General features: G+C 35.8%; 1 protein-coding gene across 1 annotated transcript in view; it reads left to right on the top strand.

The window, feature by feature from the left end:
• LOC108708347 (dynein beta chain, flagellar outer arm) overlaps nt 1-18,363 on the top strand; it is a 242,968-nt gene that overhangs the window by 90,851 nt on the left and 133,754 nt on the right. The window contains exons 54-60 of the mRNA XM_018246944.2: nt 4,922-5,049; nt 6,745-6,915; nt 10,612-10,740; nt 12,355-12,515; nt 13,348-13,474; nt 14,345-14,547; nt 17,484-17,556. Of these exons, the coding sequence (XP_018102433.1) occupies nt 4,922-5,049; nt 6,745-6,915; nt 10,612-10,740; nt 12,355-12,515; nt 13,348-13,474; nt 14,345-14,547; nt 17,484-17,556 (992 nt within the window). The remainder of the gene's footprint in view (nt 1-4,921; nt 5,050-6,744; nt 6,916-10,611; nt 10,741-12,354; nt 12,516-13,347; nt 13,475-14,344; nt 14,548-17,483; nt 17,557-18,363) is intronic.

Here is an 18,363-nt window from a genome sequence, read left to right as displayed (position 1 = left end):
GAACCAGTAAGTGAAGGTTTCCATCTTAACAGTCCCAATTATAGTAATACAACTAATGATGCATGGTTCACACATGATGAAATTCAAAAGAGACTAGAACATGTTAAGATTAACAAAGGTCCAGGGCCAGACGGTATTCATCCCAGGGTAATTAGCGAGTTTAGCTCTGTGATTGCCAAACCTCTTTACTTAATTTTTCAGGATTCATTGAGATCTGGCATAGTGCCGAGAGACTGGCGAATTGCTAATGTGGTGCCTCTATTCAAAAAAGGATCCCGTTCTTAGCCTCAAAACTATAGGCCAGTTAGTCTGACGTCAGTGGTAGGAAAGCTTTTCGAAGGGTTAATAAAGGATAAGATACTGGACTTCACAGCAAATCATAATACTATGAGTTTGTGCCAGCATGGTTTTATGCGTAATAGGTCTTGCCAGACCAACTTAATTTCTTTTTATGAGAATGTAAGTAGAGACCTCGATTCTGGGATGGCAGTGGATGTGATTTACTTAGACTTTGCTAAAGCATTTGATACAGTGCCACACAAAAGGTTATTGGTTAAATTAAGGAATGTTGGCCTGGAACATAGTATTTGTACCTGGATAGAGAACTGGCTAAAAGATAGACTACAAAGAGTGGTGGTAAATGGAACATTTTCTAATTGGACCAGTGTTGTTAGTGGAGTACCGCAGGGCTCTGTACTAGGTCCCTTGCTTTTCAACTTGTTTATTAATGACCTGGAGGTGGGCATTGAAAGTACTGTTTCTATTTTTGCAGATGATACTAAATTGTGCAGAACTATAGGTTCCATGCAGGATGCTACCACTTTGCAGAGTGATTTGTCTAAACTGGAAAACTGGGCAGCAAACTGGAAAATGAGGTTCAATGTTGATAAATGCAAGGTTATGCACTTTGGCAAAAATAATATAAATGCAAGTTATACACTAAATGGCAGTGTGTTGGGAGTTTCCTTAAATGAGAAGGATCTAGGGGTCTTTGTAGATAACAAGTTGTCTAATTCTGGGCAGTGTCATTCTGTGGCTACTAAAGCAAATAAAGTTCTGTCTTGCATAAAAAAGGGCATTAATTCAAGGGATGAAAACATAATTATGCCTCTTTATAGGTCCCTGGTAAGGCCTCAACTGGAGTATGCAGTGCAGTTTTGGACTCCAGTCCTTAAGAGGGATATAAATGAGCTGGAGAGAGTGCAGAGGCGTGCAACTAAATTGGTTAGAGGGACGGAAGACTTAAATTATGAGGGTAGACTGTCAAGGTTGGGGTTGTTTTCTCTGGAAAAAAAGCGCTTGCGAGGGGACATGATTACACTTTACAAGTACATTAGAGGACATTATAGACAAATGGCAGGGGACCTTTTTACCCATAAAGTGGATCACCGTACCAGAGGCCACCCCTTTAGACTAGAAGAAAAGAACTTTCATTTGAAGCAACGTAGGGGGTTCTTCACAGTCAGGACAGTGAGGTTGTGGAATGCACTGCCGGGTAATGTTGTGATGGCTGATTCAGTTAATGCCTTTAAGAATGGCTTGGATGATTTTTTGGACAGACATAATATCAAAGGCTATTCTGATACTAAGCTCTATAGTTAGTATAGGTATGGGTATATAGAATTTAATTAAAAGTAGGGAGGGGTGTGTGTATGGATGCTGGGTTTTCATTTGGAGGGGTTGAACTTGATGGACTTTGTCTTTTTTCAACCCAATTTAACTATGTAACTATGTAACTATGATAGCAGCTGCAGTATTAGCTTGGTGTGACATCATTTACTGCCTGAGTCTCACCCTGCTCACTTATAGCTCTGGGCTCAGATTATAGCAGAGAAAGGGGGGGGGATGAGCAATCTGAGCATGCTCACACCCTGGGCAAGGAGGTTTAAGATGAAGGCAGGAAGTCTGATACTGATACAGAATACAGCGATGTGTACACAATAGAAGGAAAGAAATGCAGTGTTTCTTTTGACAGAGGACTCAGAGCAGCATTACTTTAAGGGTTTACTGGTATATTTAGGTTGACCTTTCTGATAAGGCTTACTTAGTTTTAACCTTTCTTTCTCCTTTAACCTTAACCTTTCTTTCTCCTTTAAAGGGGGGCTTTTTTTGATACGGGGGTTTAGTTCTCCTTTAACAGTGGCTTGCGTAATTTCTTGGACAAGCATAGTATCAAAAGCTATTGTGATAGTATAATCTGCAGTTAGTATATCTATAATGAATAAAGTAATCCTATTGTAAATATTAGGATACTCAAGGATTTGCAAGCCTTTTATATAGGTCATAGAATTTCAAGATTACTTTTAACATCTTCATATTTTTCACAGGGGTACTTCTATTATATTACACAAGTTTAATTAAGTCATGTGACAGGAATTACATCACTATGCACTGGTTATAATTGATGGCATCCCTAAGCACCATTTATAAGGATGTTGTTCATATATGTGAATAAATAAAGTTTATATACGGTATGTGCACTGGGGTTCATTTGGAGGGGTTGATGTTTTTTTTCAAATGTTGACTACTATGGTAATGTAGCATATGGAAATGAATGATTGAAAAAAATAAGTTATACTCATTCTACGTGGAAGAGTCTAAGCAGATTTGTGTTGTGCTGCTTTTTTGATCTTCAAATTGTAAAAGGGACATCTGCTATTGACTTCCACATGACCCCGACAGGTTTGAGATAGCGGATTTTCTGATTCAAACTTTGGGGTATAATAAATCTTGAAAAATCTGAGGTTTTTGCCCAAAAAACCCTTGACCAGAAAAATTTGAGGTTTAATTAAAAAATCTCTTACAGTAAGGCTCATAATGTCACATCACTGGCAATTGATTCAAGTTACTTCCTTGTCCACACATCTCTAAGCTTTCGAAAGCTATTCTTTCTCTGTACTGGGTGAATACACACTCATCTTATATTATTAATTATCCCTTGTAAAAAGGACACTGACTGTACACTGCATTTAGGCTAGTGCCAGATGAGCCAAAATCAACCTGCTGAAACCGGTAGGTTGATTTCAGCACCTCACCGCGAGCAGTATCCTTTTCTTCTTTCATGTCTGGAGCTCTTGTGTCGGCTCTGGTGCGAACACTCTCAGTGGACATCAGTGCAGAATGCAAAGTCTCATGTTTCTTTGCCCAAATCCGCTAAGTGGAAGAGAAGGATACTGCTCACAATGAGGGGCTGAAATGGGCCTGCGGACTTTAGTAGGCAGTTTATGGCCTTAAGCAAATAAAGTAGGTTTACTTCAAATTCTCTGTGCTCTCCTGTGTTGTCATTCTATTCATTCTCAACTCTGTTAGCATTCTGATCCCCTAACTCAGGTTACAGCAAAATAAAATGATGTAAATACCATTGGGTCCCTCCCCAATGAGTTCACACAGTCTATTGGTAGAAAGCCTGAGCTTAATTCAGACAAAAGTAAATTTGTTTGGAGCCTTTTTCATTTCTGTTACTAAAACATGATTTTCTTTATTGGGGAAAATTGGTGTCATTGCTTACTCTGAATCTCTCTTCAGCTGCATTACATTGGTGAACTAGAACTCTGATAAAGGAGTTATGTACAGCAATGACAGGAATTGATTTCCAATTTTCTTTAGAATTACTCTATCATTGCTTACGACTTAGGCAATTTAGCCTTCATTACAGTGCTAGTTATGGACTGTAGATCACAATGACAGCCAGCTCGCCACACAACATTCTGATATTCATATGGTACTGAAACGCTCACATAAAACTGAAGTAAAGCAAATCAAATAGATGTAAATAATTAAGACAGCTAACAAATGTCTGGCTGCCAAATTAGAAACAATAATAATAATAATATAAAATGGCATATTAACACACACAATTCCCCCCCCTCATCTACACCCTCTTGTTACCACATCAGTGTAGGTTACAACCTGAGACACTTAGGGGCCTTTTAGGGCCCAATTTACAAACATTCCCCAAAACATATTTTCCAGCCTTATAACTCATGGATTCTACTAATTACTTTAAACCACAAAAATCGTAGTCTATTAAATGCAAAAACCATGAAAAATATAAATACAAAACTTCACCACCCCAAAAACTGCCAAAGTCATGTAGAAGTCAATAGGAGCTTTTCTTTTTTCAGTTGTAAAATATTTCTTTGCTTTGTGGTTTAGAGGTTTTTTTCTGGTCTTATGAAAACAAGGATTTCAAGGTTTTGCAGATTCTTTTCACTTTTTTTGTTCATGCTTTTTATGTTAGGAACTTTTACTAAACAACTAACATTCGTGGTTTTAGTGAAAATTAGTTTTTTTGTGGTTTCAAAAACCTCCAAAACCACACAAATCAGAATTTTTATAAATGGGCCTCCCTGGTATCAAGCTGTTACCTTGAAAAACGTAACTAGGAAAACTGCAGAATGAGAAACCCAGATTTAAAGGGCCAGAACTAAAGAACAGGTTCTGTAGAAGCTTTTTCTTATTACTCATCCCAAGAACATGTAAAAGTAAAAACATTGAGCAGATCTTAAATAACTACAACCTTCTAAGTAAATGCCTTACTCTAGAGTATCCTCTGATTGACTTGACCTCCCAAATATGTATGCGCTGAATTAAGGACTGTTTGATTTCATTGATGGTTCATAATGTTTCCTGTAATGCGTTCATATATCTGCTAATAATTAGCATCATTATTGTAAGTCCATGTGAAAAGTTGATAACTATGGGGTGAGATCATTTCTATATTTAAACAATGTACCTCATCAGCCAACAAATTTAATATTCTACTGGTGTCATCTGACCATTAATGAGGTCCGTTAAATAAATGCTTTAATATCACAGTGATCTAGTTTGCATGTGCATATTTTAGAAATAACTATGCATAATGCGTTTGGGATTCTTCTCCGTAACAAAAGATTTAATTTTTAATCCAATGGTATTGTAGAGCCAAGTTTGCAGTTTCTTCGAAAAAATCAGATACTCCTCACAGACGGAGATGAAAGGAATGGGACACCAAGAACACTATTTCTTTCTGAGGCAAATGTGGTTCAGACATTCTGCAGAATCTCAAAGGTGATGTTTCCAGCTTATGATATTTGCAAATGTGACATATTTTCCTTATAGAACATGCAGTACCAAAGGTATAAAAGAGAATAGAATAAGCATGGATACTGGAGTAATTAGAAGCCTTATCATTTTTAAAGATAAACACACATTGCACCTCAGACTAAGGCGGATAATGCCGTTTTATAGCTCCCTGACGTAGGTGGAAAAAACTCAATAAATTCTGGGCCAATATACTGTATGTGGGAAATGTAACATTTCCTTTCATCTCAGATGTAATATCTTGCAATGCAAATTGTTATTTGACACTTTCATTTGTGCCAGATGCAGTTAAAATAAATAAGGGGCTGTATGGAATATTAGAACCAAGATAAAAATTTGACAAACAATAACTATATGCACATAAAAAATCTCTCAATACTAACGACAAGATTTATAATTGATTTTTCTCAGTTTCTGAAGAATGCTATACAGGTATTGGATCTTTTGTCCGTAATGATGGGACCTGGGGTTTTCCGTTGTTTCAGAATTTGGATTTTACCATAGGTCTGCTAAAAACATTTAAATATTAACAGGGTTATTTATCAAGGTCCGAACCTATCTGAGTATTTCTAATATCAAACTTTGAGCAACTCCGAATTCCCGAATGGACCTTATTTATGAAGTAAATTTGGTCGGGCAAACTTCTGAGCTTTTCTCGAAAACTCTGAATTGTTGGGAGTTTTCCGCAATAACTACGATTTTTTCTGAGTTTCTGCACCGAAACCCCCGAAATCATCGGATATCGGTAAGGACATCAGCACAGACACTGGGACCTTCCCCATTGACTTATACAGGACCTCGAGAGCTTTTAGATGCCGGGGTTTCAGATTTGGAGTTTTTGGACCATCAGACTTCTAAATTTCTAAAAATTCGTAGTTTTTTTTTCCTCTGAAAACTACAATTTTATTTTCGAGGTTTCGGATAGTCGGACCTTGATAATAACCCCCTAAATGAACCCAACAGAATAGTTTTCCCACAAATATTGATTTTTGCAGCTTGGTTATTGTCAAATACAAGGTACTTCTTAAAATGGTAGCACCTTCTACTGATGTGAAATAACATTCAGGCAGAAACATTGTAGCGGATTTCTTTTCATATTAATTTTCAGTCTAAGCTCTTTCCTGCACAGATGGTTCATTTAGCTGCCAATTAATGTACTGCCTCCGAATCAGAAAATGATGATTGGAAAATAATATACTATTTCCTTTTGTTTCTCTTGGCTGAAAGCAAAAATTTATGCTTGTGTTTATTGTTATTATTATTACTGTTATTGTTGTTGACTTGAAAAAAAAATCATGTTAATAACTTTGATTAATAATTTACTTTAATTGACCAGAATAGCCAGTGTCGTCAAGATAGATTATTTGTATATGTTCTTAAAGTGCCTTTGTACTTTGGTTTGGCTCAAGCTCAAGTATAAACCACAGTCTCAAGAATAACTAGGACATAAGATAAGTGTTCACATCAAGTCTTAATTGACCTTCAAACTGCATTTTAGGAGTATCTTGGAGACCCTATAGACACTCTTCCCATCTATAACTCTTACTTGGTTTATGATTTTTAAGTTGATGTGTTACTTTCCATCTCTCTGTATACTCACATATTCCTTGTTTACAAGCTAATATTGTATATGAGGAAAATAACAACATGTCTTCTTTTCAGTCTTTGATGCAGCACATACCAGAAATGATACACGAGGATATAAAGAAGTATTTCATGTTTGCGTGCATTTGGTCTTTTGGATCATGGCTGGACTCAAATGAAAAAAGAATATTCAGCAACTGGTGGAGACGAGTTTTCAGACACCACAATACCTTTCCTCTTGAAGGACAAGTAAATGCTCATGACAAATGTTACAGTTTTCCTTTACAAAGTAATGTATTGAAATGATTACAATTTGTAGGGCTTCAATATAAAGGGATAATATTTACATGGAGCAGGTTTGAGCAGGCCTCAGAATGTTATTTATCAGAAAAACTGCCCATTGGACAGTGCTGCCCTGAAAAAGATGAGGCTATTTAATCCCTCTGAGCAGCTGGGACCATCCTGTTTGACCTACTTCTCTTACTGTTATGCTCTTGATTGCTTGGGTTCAAGTTAAAGCTCAAAGTTTGGAGGTATGTAAATATATCTCACAATGCAATCAATTTATAAGCCCAGTTTTAATATAGCACAGCTTTGTAGCTATAGGTGTAAATGTATACTAACAACAAATTTACATATGGGGTAATGCTAAGGGGGTTATTTATTAAAGTCCAAATTTATCTCAATATTTTCTGCTACAAACTCCAATCAAATCCGCCATTTGTTATGCTTATTTATTACTACATTTTCCTGAAAATTTGGTTTGCGGTAAAAAATCAGATTTTCAGAATTTTTTCAGAATTTTCATCCGAAAACTTCGGGGTATTTTGCATTCAGAGTTTAGTAAATAACCCCCTAAGGGTGTTATTTATTAAAGTCCCAATGCCAAAAACTCGAAAAGTTCAAGTTTTTTTAATTAAAAAAATCCGAATTTTTAGTTGAAAAAAACTCAAATTTTCTGAGATTTATTATACCCCAAGGATGGAAAAATGTTCGGGGTATTGCACGAAATCCAGTGCACATCAAAAAATCATTGGGACTTCTCCCATTGACTTATATGCAACCTCGACAGGTCTGAGATGCCGGATTTTAAGATTCCGACTTCCATCTTTGGGGTTTAATAAATTCTGAAAAAGTTGTGATTTTTGCATTCAGAGTTTAGTAAATAACCCCCTAAGAGGGTTATTTATTAAAGTCCCAATGCCAAAAACTCGAAAAGTTCAAGTTTTTTTAATTAAAAAATCCGAATTTTTAGTGGAAAAAAACCTCAAATTTTCGGAGATTTATTAAACCCCAAGGATGGAAAAAGTTAGAATATGAAAATCCGGCATCTCACATCTACGAAAGTTGTATATAAGTCAGTGGTAGAGGCACCTATCCTATTTGAAAGTTTCTGTGGTCTGCGCTGGAATAAGCCAGAAAATCAGACTATTTCGGACTTTTTCCCAATATGTATGATTCGGGTTTTCACTCAGTTTTATCGAGTTTGTCCCCGATTCGAATAAACCATGCTTTTTTAAATTAGGTCACATCATGGATTCTAGTTTGGTCAGCCTTTTTTATTTAAACAAAACTGAAACAAAAAATTTTTGTGTTCTACATTTGTGTTCCAAATGTAGAACGTTGCTTCAGATTTGTTAATCTGAAAAGAATAATTTATAAATAATTTTACTAGGGATGCACCGAATCCACTTTTTTGGATTCGGCCGAACCCCCGAATCCTTCGCGAAAGATTCGGCCAAATACCAAACCGAATCCGAAGGGGTAGGAAGGGAAAACAATTTTTTACTTCCTTGTTTTCTGACAAAAAGTCACACAATTTCCCTCCCCGCAAATTAGGATTTTGATTTGGTTGGGCCGGGCAGAAGGATTCGGCCGAATCCGAATCCTGCTGAAATAGGCCAAATCCTGGCCGAATCACAAACCGAATGTTTCCCATAAAAAGAAAAATTGGATGGGTGAAAAATATAACATAGAGCATAAAAATAATCCTTTGAGGTAGCAGTAAAATTTATATAAAATGCCAGACATTGAAGCAACTGTAAAAATTGGATCTAAATGCTAATATATATTAAAAAAAGTATTCAAAAGCTATGATGTTTCCTACAGCATCGCAATAAGCAGTGTCAGACTTGCCTGCAGGTGTTCTGGGCCAGATTCATTTTATTAATAATAACTGCTCATGGTTTATCACACAAAAACTGAATTCAATTATGTTTTTGTCTGAGAATTGGATTCTCTCTCTCTCTCTCTCTCTCTCTCTCTCTCTCTCTCTCTCTCTCTCTCTCTCTCTTTCTCTATATATATATCTATGTATGTATATGTAAATCACATGCAAGGTTCATACAACTGTACACGCTTGATAGGAATATTACTTATGTTTCACTAAGCTTCTATAGCTTTCATTAGACTTTCAGTAGATCAATGGATGTAATGGATGGCCAAAACTCGGAAATTAGATCATTTTAATTTAGTTACAACCATAATGTGAAAAGTATTCTATATACTAAATAAACATAGAATATGGCAACACACAGAACCAGGGATGAATCTACAGTAGAATTCAGTATGGAATTCAGATGAATTCTGTAATCTAACATTTTTTTTCTGATTGCTAGTGAGAAAGAATAAAATTCTGTGCATGCAGATTCCCCAAGGAGCCCCCTTACTTGGATGGATTATTTTCTCAAGCTAGCTTGGTCATTATCACCTTGATCTTGAGGAAGAGCCATTTTATTGGTTATTTGGGCAGTTCTTTGTTTTTCTGTGCTGTGAAGAGATATCTTTATACTCTTGCAATACTAACAACCTTTTATGCCATAAACTCTTATGTCACAGGTTCCCAAGTTTATAAAAACTCTGTTCAGAGTGCTGACTCTTTGTGAGTTCAGATTCCACAGAGCTCATGTCAAATAAACTTTATCTGTTCACCTCAAGTGCTCTCTGGTACTTGCAGCTCCACAACACTAGCATAATTATGGAAGAACTCCAATCGGGAAAACACAGTTGCATTAAGTCAAAGAAAAAAAACTTGATTGTAACTAAAATATTTATAAATTAGACTTAAAGAACTCAAAAAATAAAATGGAGGTAAAAAGGAACACCAAGAGCCCCAATAGTGTAATATGTTTTTACAGGGAGTAATGGTAGAGTAAACAAGTTAATACTCACAAACCAGGGTTACCGATAGGCAACCACTGTATAGGCAGGTGGGGAGATTATCCTGACCCCACTCAGGAATAAAACGTTGCTCTCTGTAGAAAAAGAAAAAGGGGATGATACCCCTCCACTCGGGTAGGACTCGATATAGTAGTAAGACAAACAGAGGCGCCAAAAGGATAAAAATAGCTAAAAGCACTTAAAAACCCAATGGGCAATTCAGAGGAGGTAGTAATGAATGGTCCATTTAGGCTGCCTCTAAAATGGCCATTTCAGTTTTGGTTACAGTCTTAATCTAAACAATTCCCTGTGTTTCAAGCATTGTACTCCCATCTCAGAGGAATGTCTGCTCTGCAAGTCAGCTCCACATCATTTCTCCTTCATCTTTTCAGTTCAGCTCTATACAACTTGATGAATATATAAGAAAAGTACAGGTGGTTTACACTTTGACATAATGTAATATTGTACATCCAATCATATCCACTGGAAAGCTTTTCCGTGTATCACTTTTGGTTAAGAAAAAAAATGCATCCATTGTGATATTCCTTATCTCAGTTTCTGTCTCGCTCAGGCCTTTGCAGAAAAAAATTTAATTTTTTTTTAGGATGAGTGAGAATATGTAAGCTGCTACTGTCGCACAGTGTTTAACTTAAGCCAAATTGTGATCACATTGGAGTGATGTATCTGTGAAGGATTGTCAGATTTTGGCATTCCAGCACAGGAGTATAAATATTTAATCGAAATCAAGTATTACTTGCTGTCAGTCACTGTTACATTCTGCCGTAGGTTTGGGACTATCATGTTGACACGGATACGAGGCAGTTTGTCAGATGGCATGACACACTTTCTTCTTATTATGTTAGTCATGGACAAGGCATGGCCTCCGAGGCATTCGTTCATACACTGCAGACTGAGGTATAATATTGGTTTATATTATAAATATATTTTTTGTTTCTTTCATGTGGCTCATGTGGCTAAAGCTCATTATTGCTGGTAATCAGGCAGTGTTTAAAAGCTGAAAAATCTGAAATTATCCAGTTACTCTTAAATGCACAATGGTATGCAATCTGAGAAACTTTTAGTGTTGGTGATGTGCAGCTAAAATAGGGTTGTCTCCTGGTCTGTATTTAACTGGCCTAACCAGTAAAATACAAGACAAAGCCAGGGCCTGTATTACACTTTTACCGAAAATGTGCTTGCCTGTAAATTTGCCCCCCCCCCAATACCTGCTTACAGATAGGCCTTCTTCTTTTCATCTCCTCCATCCCCCCAACCAACTCAACAAATTTCTGCTAGGCTGGTGCCCAATCTGTCCCACGCTGCCCATTTACAACAATGTTATTTTGTGCCATTGGCCCACCCGCACTTATTAGAAATGGAATATTAAAAAATACAGATGATCTAGAAGAATGTTTTGGGTTTCACAGGCTGATCAAAATGTCTGTAGGAGAACATCCCCTTTAACATAGACGAAATATAGAGGACATGTTAGGATCTGTTGTTTAAACCTTCAGTTGGACCTATGTCTCTGTCTATACATAAACATATGTGTATATATATATATATATATATATATATATATATATATATATATATATATATATCTCAAAGGTATGGGTATCGGCACTCACAATATCGTAGTCATGGATGCCTGGGTGCTGTCCTCCAAGAAGAAATTTAAAAGACGAAGCCGCACTCACAGGTCTTAAGAAGAAGAAATAAAATTTATTTGGCACGACTACCAGATAAATATGATTTCTTCTTCTTAAGACCTGTGAGTGTGGCTTCGTCTTTGCAAATATATATATATATATATATATATATATATATATATATATATATATATATATATATATATATATATATAATCAAAGCACTCTCGGATTATTACAAGTATCTTTACTATACCAGAATTAACTTTTGCAAGTGATGTTTCATTTGCATTTTGATCCCCTGGGGATTATAATTTGGAGAACCAAACCTTAATGCTGTTTTAGACATTTTTGCTTGCTGTCGTAAGAATAAAATCAATAAAAAAAGTGAAGAATTTAATTGGGAACAATGACTGATGAACTCCTGGGGCCTTTAAGACACATTTGGAAACCGGTTATTTCAGATTAATTCCTCAAACCTTATCAGCAAAGCAGATTTGGGCAGATTTTTAGTATATTCACATATAAGCAGAGTGATAAATCACTGGCATTGCTGGTGATTGACTCCCTCCCGTTTTTTCAAAGGAATCTAAAAATAAGTGAGCTGGAGTTTTATGAAAATAAACTTGAAAATGAGCAGTGTATAGTTAGTTGCTATCTTCATTAAAGAAACCCTTTGCAACATTTTAGTAGTAGAAAATAACACCAGATTTGCTTTTTCAGCATTTCAAAAATATGATCTATTGGGGTAAAAGATTAAGGGAATAGACTTTGCAGTAAATTTGAAGGAGCACTACATTTCTAAAAACAAGTTGTGTGGACATGCTTTACAAAATATATTGAGCAACAAAATGTGTTGTTTTTATTTTTCATGCAGCAACTGTTATACCTGTCAAGTCTTCTCACTACTTCAGGATGCCCAGTTATGTTGGCAGGAAATGGCGGCTGTGGTAAAACAGCAATCGTTCGGGAGCTCCTGAATTCTCTTTGTTCTGGAGATGTAGCAGAAATGTTAGCACTAAGAATCCCTATCAACGCGTAAGTTTGTATGACTTTTACTGGATTTATTCTTATAGAAGAAATATGTTTTTTAAATTTTTTATTCCTATAGTTACTTGGATCCCCAGTTCCAACCAGATCACTACATATATCCTATTGGTTTACTTTTCAGATGTTTGGGCTAAGTTTATTTTGTGTTAGCTTACAATCTTGTGACAGTCATCTTTCTCCTTATGACTATGAGGATTTTCATTCATCCTTACTTTTATCTTATCCTCTGCCTGCCTAACTACTGTATATATGAGCATGTGCTGTATGAACTAAAGGGATGCCTGTGTTCCCGTTGGTGGCATCAGGCAAAGGGAGGTTATAGTGAGATCAGCAATGATGATTGGTCTTGTAAAATGATCTGTGAGTCATTGCTAATGCCAACAATAGCCTGGGTATTAAGAAGGCCTGGACGTGGACAGCTGCGCAATCTTGCACATGAAAAGTTTGATGGCCACTGCTCTAAAGAAATGACATGTACAACTAAAGCTGTTTGAATGAAATCTCTTAATAAGGAAGCAACATTAAAACAGTAATGGTTTTGGGAACTTGTAAATGTAAAACCTGTAAAATGTAAAATGTACAGTATGTCTTAGTTAAGTAGAAACAAAGCAATTCATAGTAGGATGAGAATGACAAGAGAGGAGTTCACAACACCAACACAACACATTTAGACCAAACACCACCAGTTTGCTTCCCTTAACATACAACTCTCTATAATTCCAACAAACTCAGCTCAGTTTAGGGTCAGACATACTGTAACATGATACTGCTTTAGCACAAGCTTTAGCTTTCCTGCTCATCATGCTTTCCATATCTACAGTTCTACGGATTCTAAGAAATTGTGGGGATGTTTAAAAGAGCGATTGGAATGGCAACATGGCACGTTGCATACACCATCAGGAAACAAGAAATTGTTGTGCTTGCTTGACGACCTCAACCTTGCTAAGGTGATTACCATTACCCAAGAGACATGGCTAAGGAGCCTATTATTGCAAATTAGTTTGGAAGACCTCTGTGCTGTGGCTAATCAAAAGCGCATTTTATAAATGCTTGGCTTGCAAGGTTAAGCATTATGCAGAGCAGATGCACCAGTGGTGTTTTTAGGATAATTGCTTTGTAATGTATTTATTATCAAATTGGTTTGAATGCTTAAACTGCAGGTAAAATGTGAGCGTTCAGCTATAAAGAGTAATTCCAAGGGCATAATTGTTTTTATAACTGTACCATTTTTGTTTTAGGGAAATATATTAATCTAGCATGCTAATAAATGCACAGAAAACAGTATTTGTATACAGTATACTACTGAAGCATTTAAGATCCTTTTACCACATACCAGTACCATGTATCCCTAGTCAAGACTAGATGAACTAAATAGCTGTAATTAATGACAGACTGCTCTTCAAGGACACAAGCATACAAATTAAAAAAAATTTATCCCCCAGGTACCAACAATGAGTTCTCCCAATATATATATATATATATATATATATATATATATATATATATATATATATATATATATATATATATATATATATATATATATATATATATATAAATTCATGTTAGGTGTTAGGGGCATGCAATAATATCAAAGTAACAATGATACAACAGCAAGTTTAAATCTTAAAGTAGATGGTTTATGTACTAACCTATGGTTTACCAATCCATACCAACCAATAAGATGTTTGTAATTTTGGACCAGTATAGCTGGTTGGTTGAAATAAATTACCAGAAAAGTCAAAATGTACTTCTTATTACTAAGTTGTTGTTCTAAAATCAGAGTGTGTAAAATTTTATATACATATACATTATAGGTGGATGAATTTGGAAGACAACCAGCATGTGAATTAATTCGCCAACTGCTTGATCATGAACAAATATTTGATCCGACATCATTAAAATTAAAAACTATTAAGTATATAAATTACCTGGCCACATGGAACCTTACAACTTCTGAAAGACTCTATGCTCAACGTCTGCTGAGACATTTCTGTATTTTTAATTGCCAGTATCCAAGGTTTGTAATATTTTTCAGTATTTTATCTTTTTTTTCCTAGCATGTGGTTGAACCAATGTCATGCTCATAAGCAAAATCATTGACAGTAATCATTCTTTTAATTCATGACCGTTTCATTTCCTGTTTCATGCAATGTGTAATTCAATGGAACAAGGTGTAACTGTATTAGATTAGATGTATTAAGAAATAATATAGTCAAGCGCATATATATGTACCCATGTCAGTCATTATATAGTGAATAAAGTACCCCCTCTTGTAAAATATAAGGATATTATAACTTACCGAGGAGTTTCATGACCATATAAAAACACGAGGCTGACGGCCGAGTGCTTTTATACAGGTCATGGAACTCCGAGGTAACATCTAATATTCTCATATTTTGCAACTGGGGGTACTTTATTTATTGTAATACACAAGTTTCAGGGAGTCATGTGACAGAAATGGCATCAGAACTTGCCGTTTATAACTGATGACATCAGAACTTACTGTTTATAAGGATATAACTTACAAGATATTCATGGCTTTTGTGAATTATATGTGGATAATTCTGAACGTATTATTGAGTATGAGTACTCAAACAAACTCTTCTGCCTTTATTTCTGGTAGCTGACCTCCAAGGTGCAACATCCTAATAAATACCTATCCAGGCCATTGTTATTATATAAGTTGTCGTTCTATACTTGTATCCAAAGCACCCCCAAATCTCTGGAAATAACTTCCCCAACACAAAACCTCACATTTCCCACACAGACACCTTGCTAGGACCTAACTTAGTTCTCCTGTTTCAGCACTGAAACTTGACACACAGTAGTTGGATAACATAAATGGTGTTATTTATTAAAGTCCAAATGTTAAAAACTCAAAAAATTTTACTATACAATCCGAACTTTTAGTGAAAAAAAGCCCTCAAATTTCTTGAGCTTTATTATACCTCGAGGCTGCAAAAAGTCAGAATCCGAAAATACTCTATCTTCAACCTGTCGAAGTCCTGTAGAAGTCAATGGTAGAGGTCCTATTTGAAGATGTTATTGTTTGTGCTGGGTTTCATATGATAATCTGAAAATTTCACAAAATTTTTGACTATTTAGGTGCCGCACGACAATCCGAAAAAGTTGAGTTTTTTTATTAATAAGGGCAAATCCTGGATTCTAGTTTGGTTTGACTTTTTTTATTTAAAAAATCAGAACAATTCGGATTTTGATAAATAACCCCCGCAAAGTTACAAACACAGTAACCCAGAGTCTAAATTAGCTGGTGCAAATCAGCAATTACATTTTAGGGGAAAAAAGTTACAGTACATACAAAAATATAAATGAGGCAATATAATAATGAAAATAAATGAAATGAATAAAATAAAGGTGAATACAATAAAAATTCTAAACTCCTGCCACTTTTATATTTAGCATAATCAGTTTGTCAGTGAAGAGTGCCAATTGCAGTGCTTTTTATATGCTCTTAATCCTGCCTGTCCTATATAAGGGGAAACAAAGACCTAAGAATGGCCATTTCTGCTACATTATACTCCCTGTTACTTTCAGCAAGGCCCACCTAACCACATGCCCAGAATGGAAAAAAGCATAATGAAGAATGCTTTGTGTTTATATATGTATAGCCTTAACTGGTGCTGAGAGAAAGAGATAAAAGTCCAGAACATCCTTTGCAGCTAAGAGGAACGATATGGTATAAAGTTTAGATTTCCTGAGATAGAATGTTGGTTAGGGGGGAGCAAAATGAAAGGGTAGAACTTTGCAAAAATCTGTTGTGAAAAAATGAGTGTCTCTACCCAGAAAAATCTGTTATTTACACAAATAAAATAATCTCCATCTAAATCACAATAGGCACCTATAAAACATGCCCTTTAGAGTTAAAAAGTATAGTACACAATTAATAAAGTATTTAAAGAAATCAAACATTTACACCATGGTACATTCCAATAATTGCAGGCAGGAGTCAACTCTCAGTTTTTGTTGGAAAGCTTTATTACTGTAGAAGCCTTTAATGCCCACCCTTGTGCTTTAATAACATAAACCAATACAAATAGATATGATGTGCCTGAGTTGAGCTTTTGTATGGCTTTTCTTAAAACCAATAAGTAAAATATTTGTCTATTTGGTTTGCTGAACACCTATAGAAAAAACTTTGAATGTAACCATTACTGATAAACAAGAGTATATTGTGTCTTTACATAAAACACTATTAATGCTTAAAACTTAGAGGATGCATGTAGACATTTACTACCTTTGTGCCTCATTTGTCAACGTTTCTCTATTCCTCTTGTTTTCCTCATCTTATAAATTTCTCCCAAATTCCTCCCCCCTGTTTCTTTGTCCTCCATTGATTTCTCTATTTCATTCATTCTGCCCTCTCCAAATCTCTCTATTATTTTTTACCTAATTTTTGTTGTCTATCTTTTTTATTTTACAGCTTTATCTTTTTTTCAACAAAAAGTACCTTGTAAACTGTTCACATTACATAATGTATGTATGCATGAACAGACTCTCTATTCCTCGTGTTTTCCTCATCTTATAAATTCCTCCAAAATGTATTCTCAGTTTCTTTGTTCTCCATTGATTTCTCTATTTCACTCATTCTGCCCTCCACAAATCCCCCCAATATTTTTTTGTTACATCATTTTTGCTGTCTATCTTTCTTTTCTTACAGCTTTATCTGTTTTTTTCCTCCAAAATGACCTTGTAAACTGCATTACATAATGTATATATGCATGAACAGACGGCCCACACACAAGTAATAGTATAGATTTTACTAGTCTGTGCTCTCTGTTCTGTCTTATTTAATGTCGTTTTTCAATCTACAAAAATCTTTATAACAAAAAAGAAGAAAATAGATGTCACTTTTTTACATTTGCATGATTAATATCTCCATGTAGTCATAAATAAAAGTATATCGATTTGTCATTGATTACATTATTCTTTCAGTCAAAGTGATCAACACGGAATATTCAGCTCCTTGCTAAGTGCTCATTTTATGCAGCCAGCTACAGAATTCAAGGTAACATCTTCATTTCACTCATATACATCAATAACAAGCAATAGACTTGGGAACTTCAAGTTTTTAAAGTAGAAAGAAATCTCTCAATACAGGTATGGGGCCTGTTATCAAGAATGCTCAGGACCTGGGGTCTTATTTGGATCTCCATACCTTAAATCTACTAAAAAATTATTTAAAGGAGAAGGAAACCCTTTTGCAAAAAACCCTGTACCCCCCACCCCAGGTAGACGCCCCTCCCTCCTACCCCAGGCTAACCACCCCCCCCCTGTGGAAATGCCCCATATCCATACTTACCCCTCGGCGCAGATTCTTCCAGGGGAGTTCTACGCATCCATCTTCCACGTCCTCTGTAAACTGACTGAGAGATATTTTGCTCAGGCCCAGTTGGAGCAGTTTGCCGGTTTGCCACAACTGCACATGCACGGAAAGATGGAACTTCACTTGAATAATCTGCGCTGAGGAGTAAGTATGGAGTATGGGGCATTTCCCGGGGGGTAGTTAGCCTGGGGGGAGGAGGGAGGAGGGAGGGGCGTTTACCTGGGGTGGGGGGTATGGGGTTTTTTGCAAAAAAGTTTCCTTCTCCTTTAAACATTAAATAAACCCAAAAGGATTGTTTTGCCTCCAATAAGGATTAATTATATATTAGTTAGGATTGAGTACAAGGTACTGTTTTATAATTAAAGTGAAAAAAGGAATTCTTTCAAAAAAATTTGAATTACTTGCTTAAAATGGGAGTTGGCCTTCTTGTAGTTTGGCGCTATCTAGAGAATTCCAGATAATGGGTCCTATACCTGTAGTATTGAAATT

The sequence above is a fragment of the Xenopus laevis genome, chromosome 2L (assembly GCF_017654675.1).
Source record: "Xenopus laevis strain J_2021 chromosome 2L, Xenopus_laevis_v10.1, whole genome shotgun sequence".
Taxonomy (NCBI): domain Eukaryota; kingdom Metazoa; phylum Chordata; class Amphibia; order Anura; family Pipidae; genus Xenopus; species Xenopus laevis.
The sequence above is the reverse complement of the archived record's forward strand: the minus strand, read 5'-3'. Positions and strand labels throughout refer to the sequence as shown.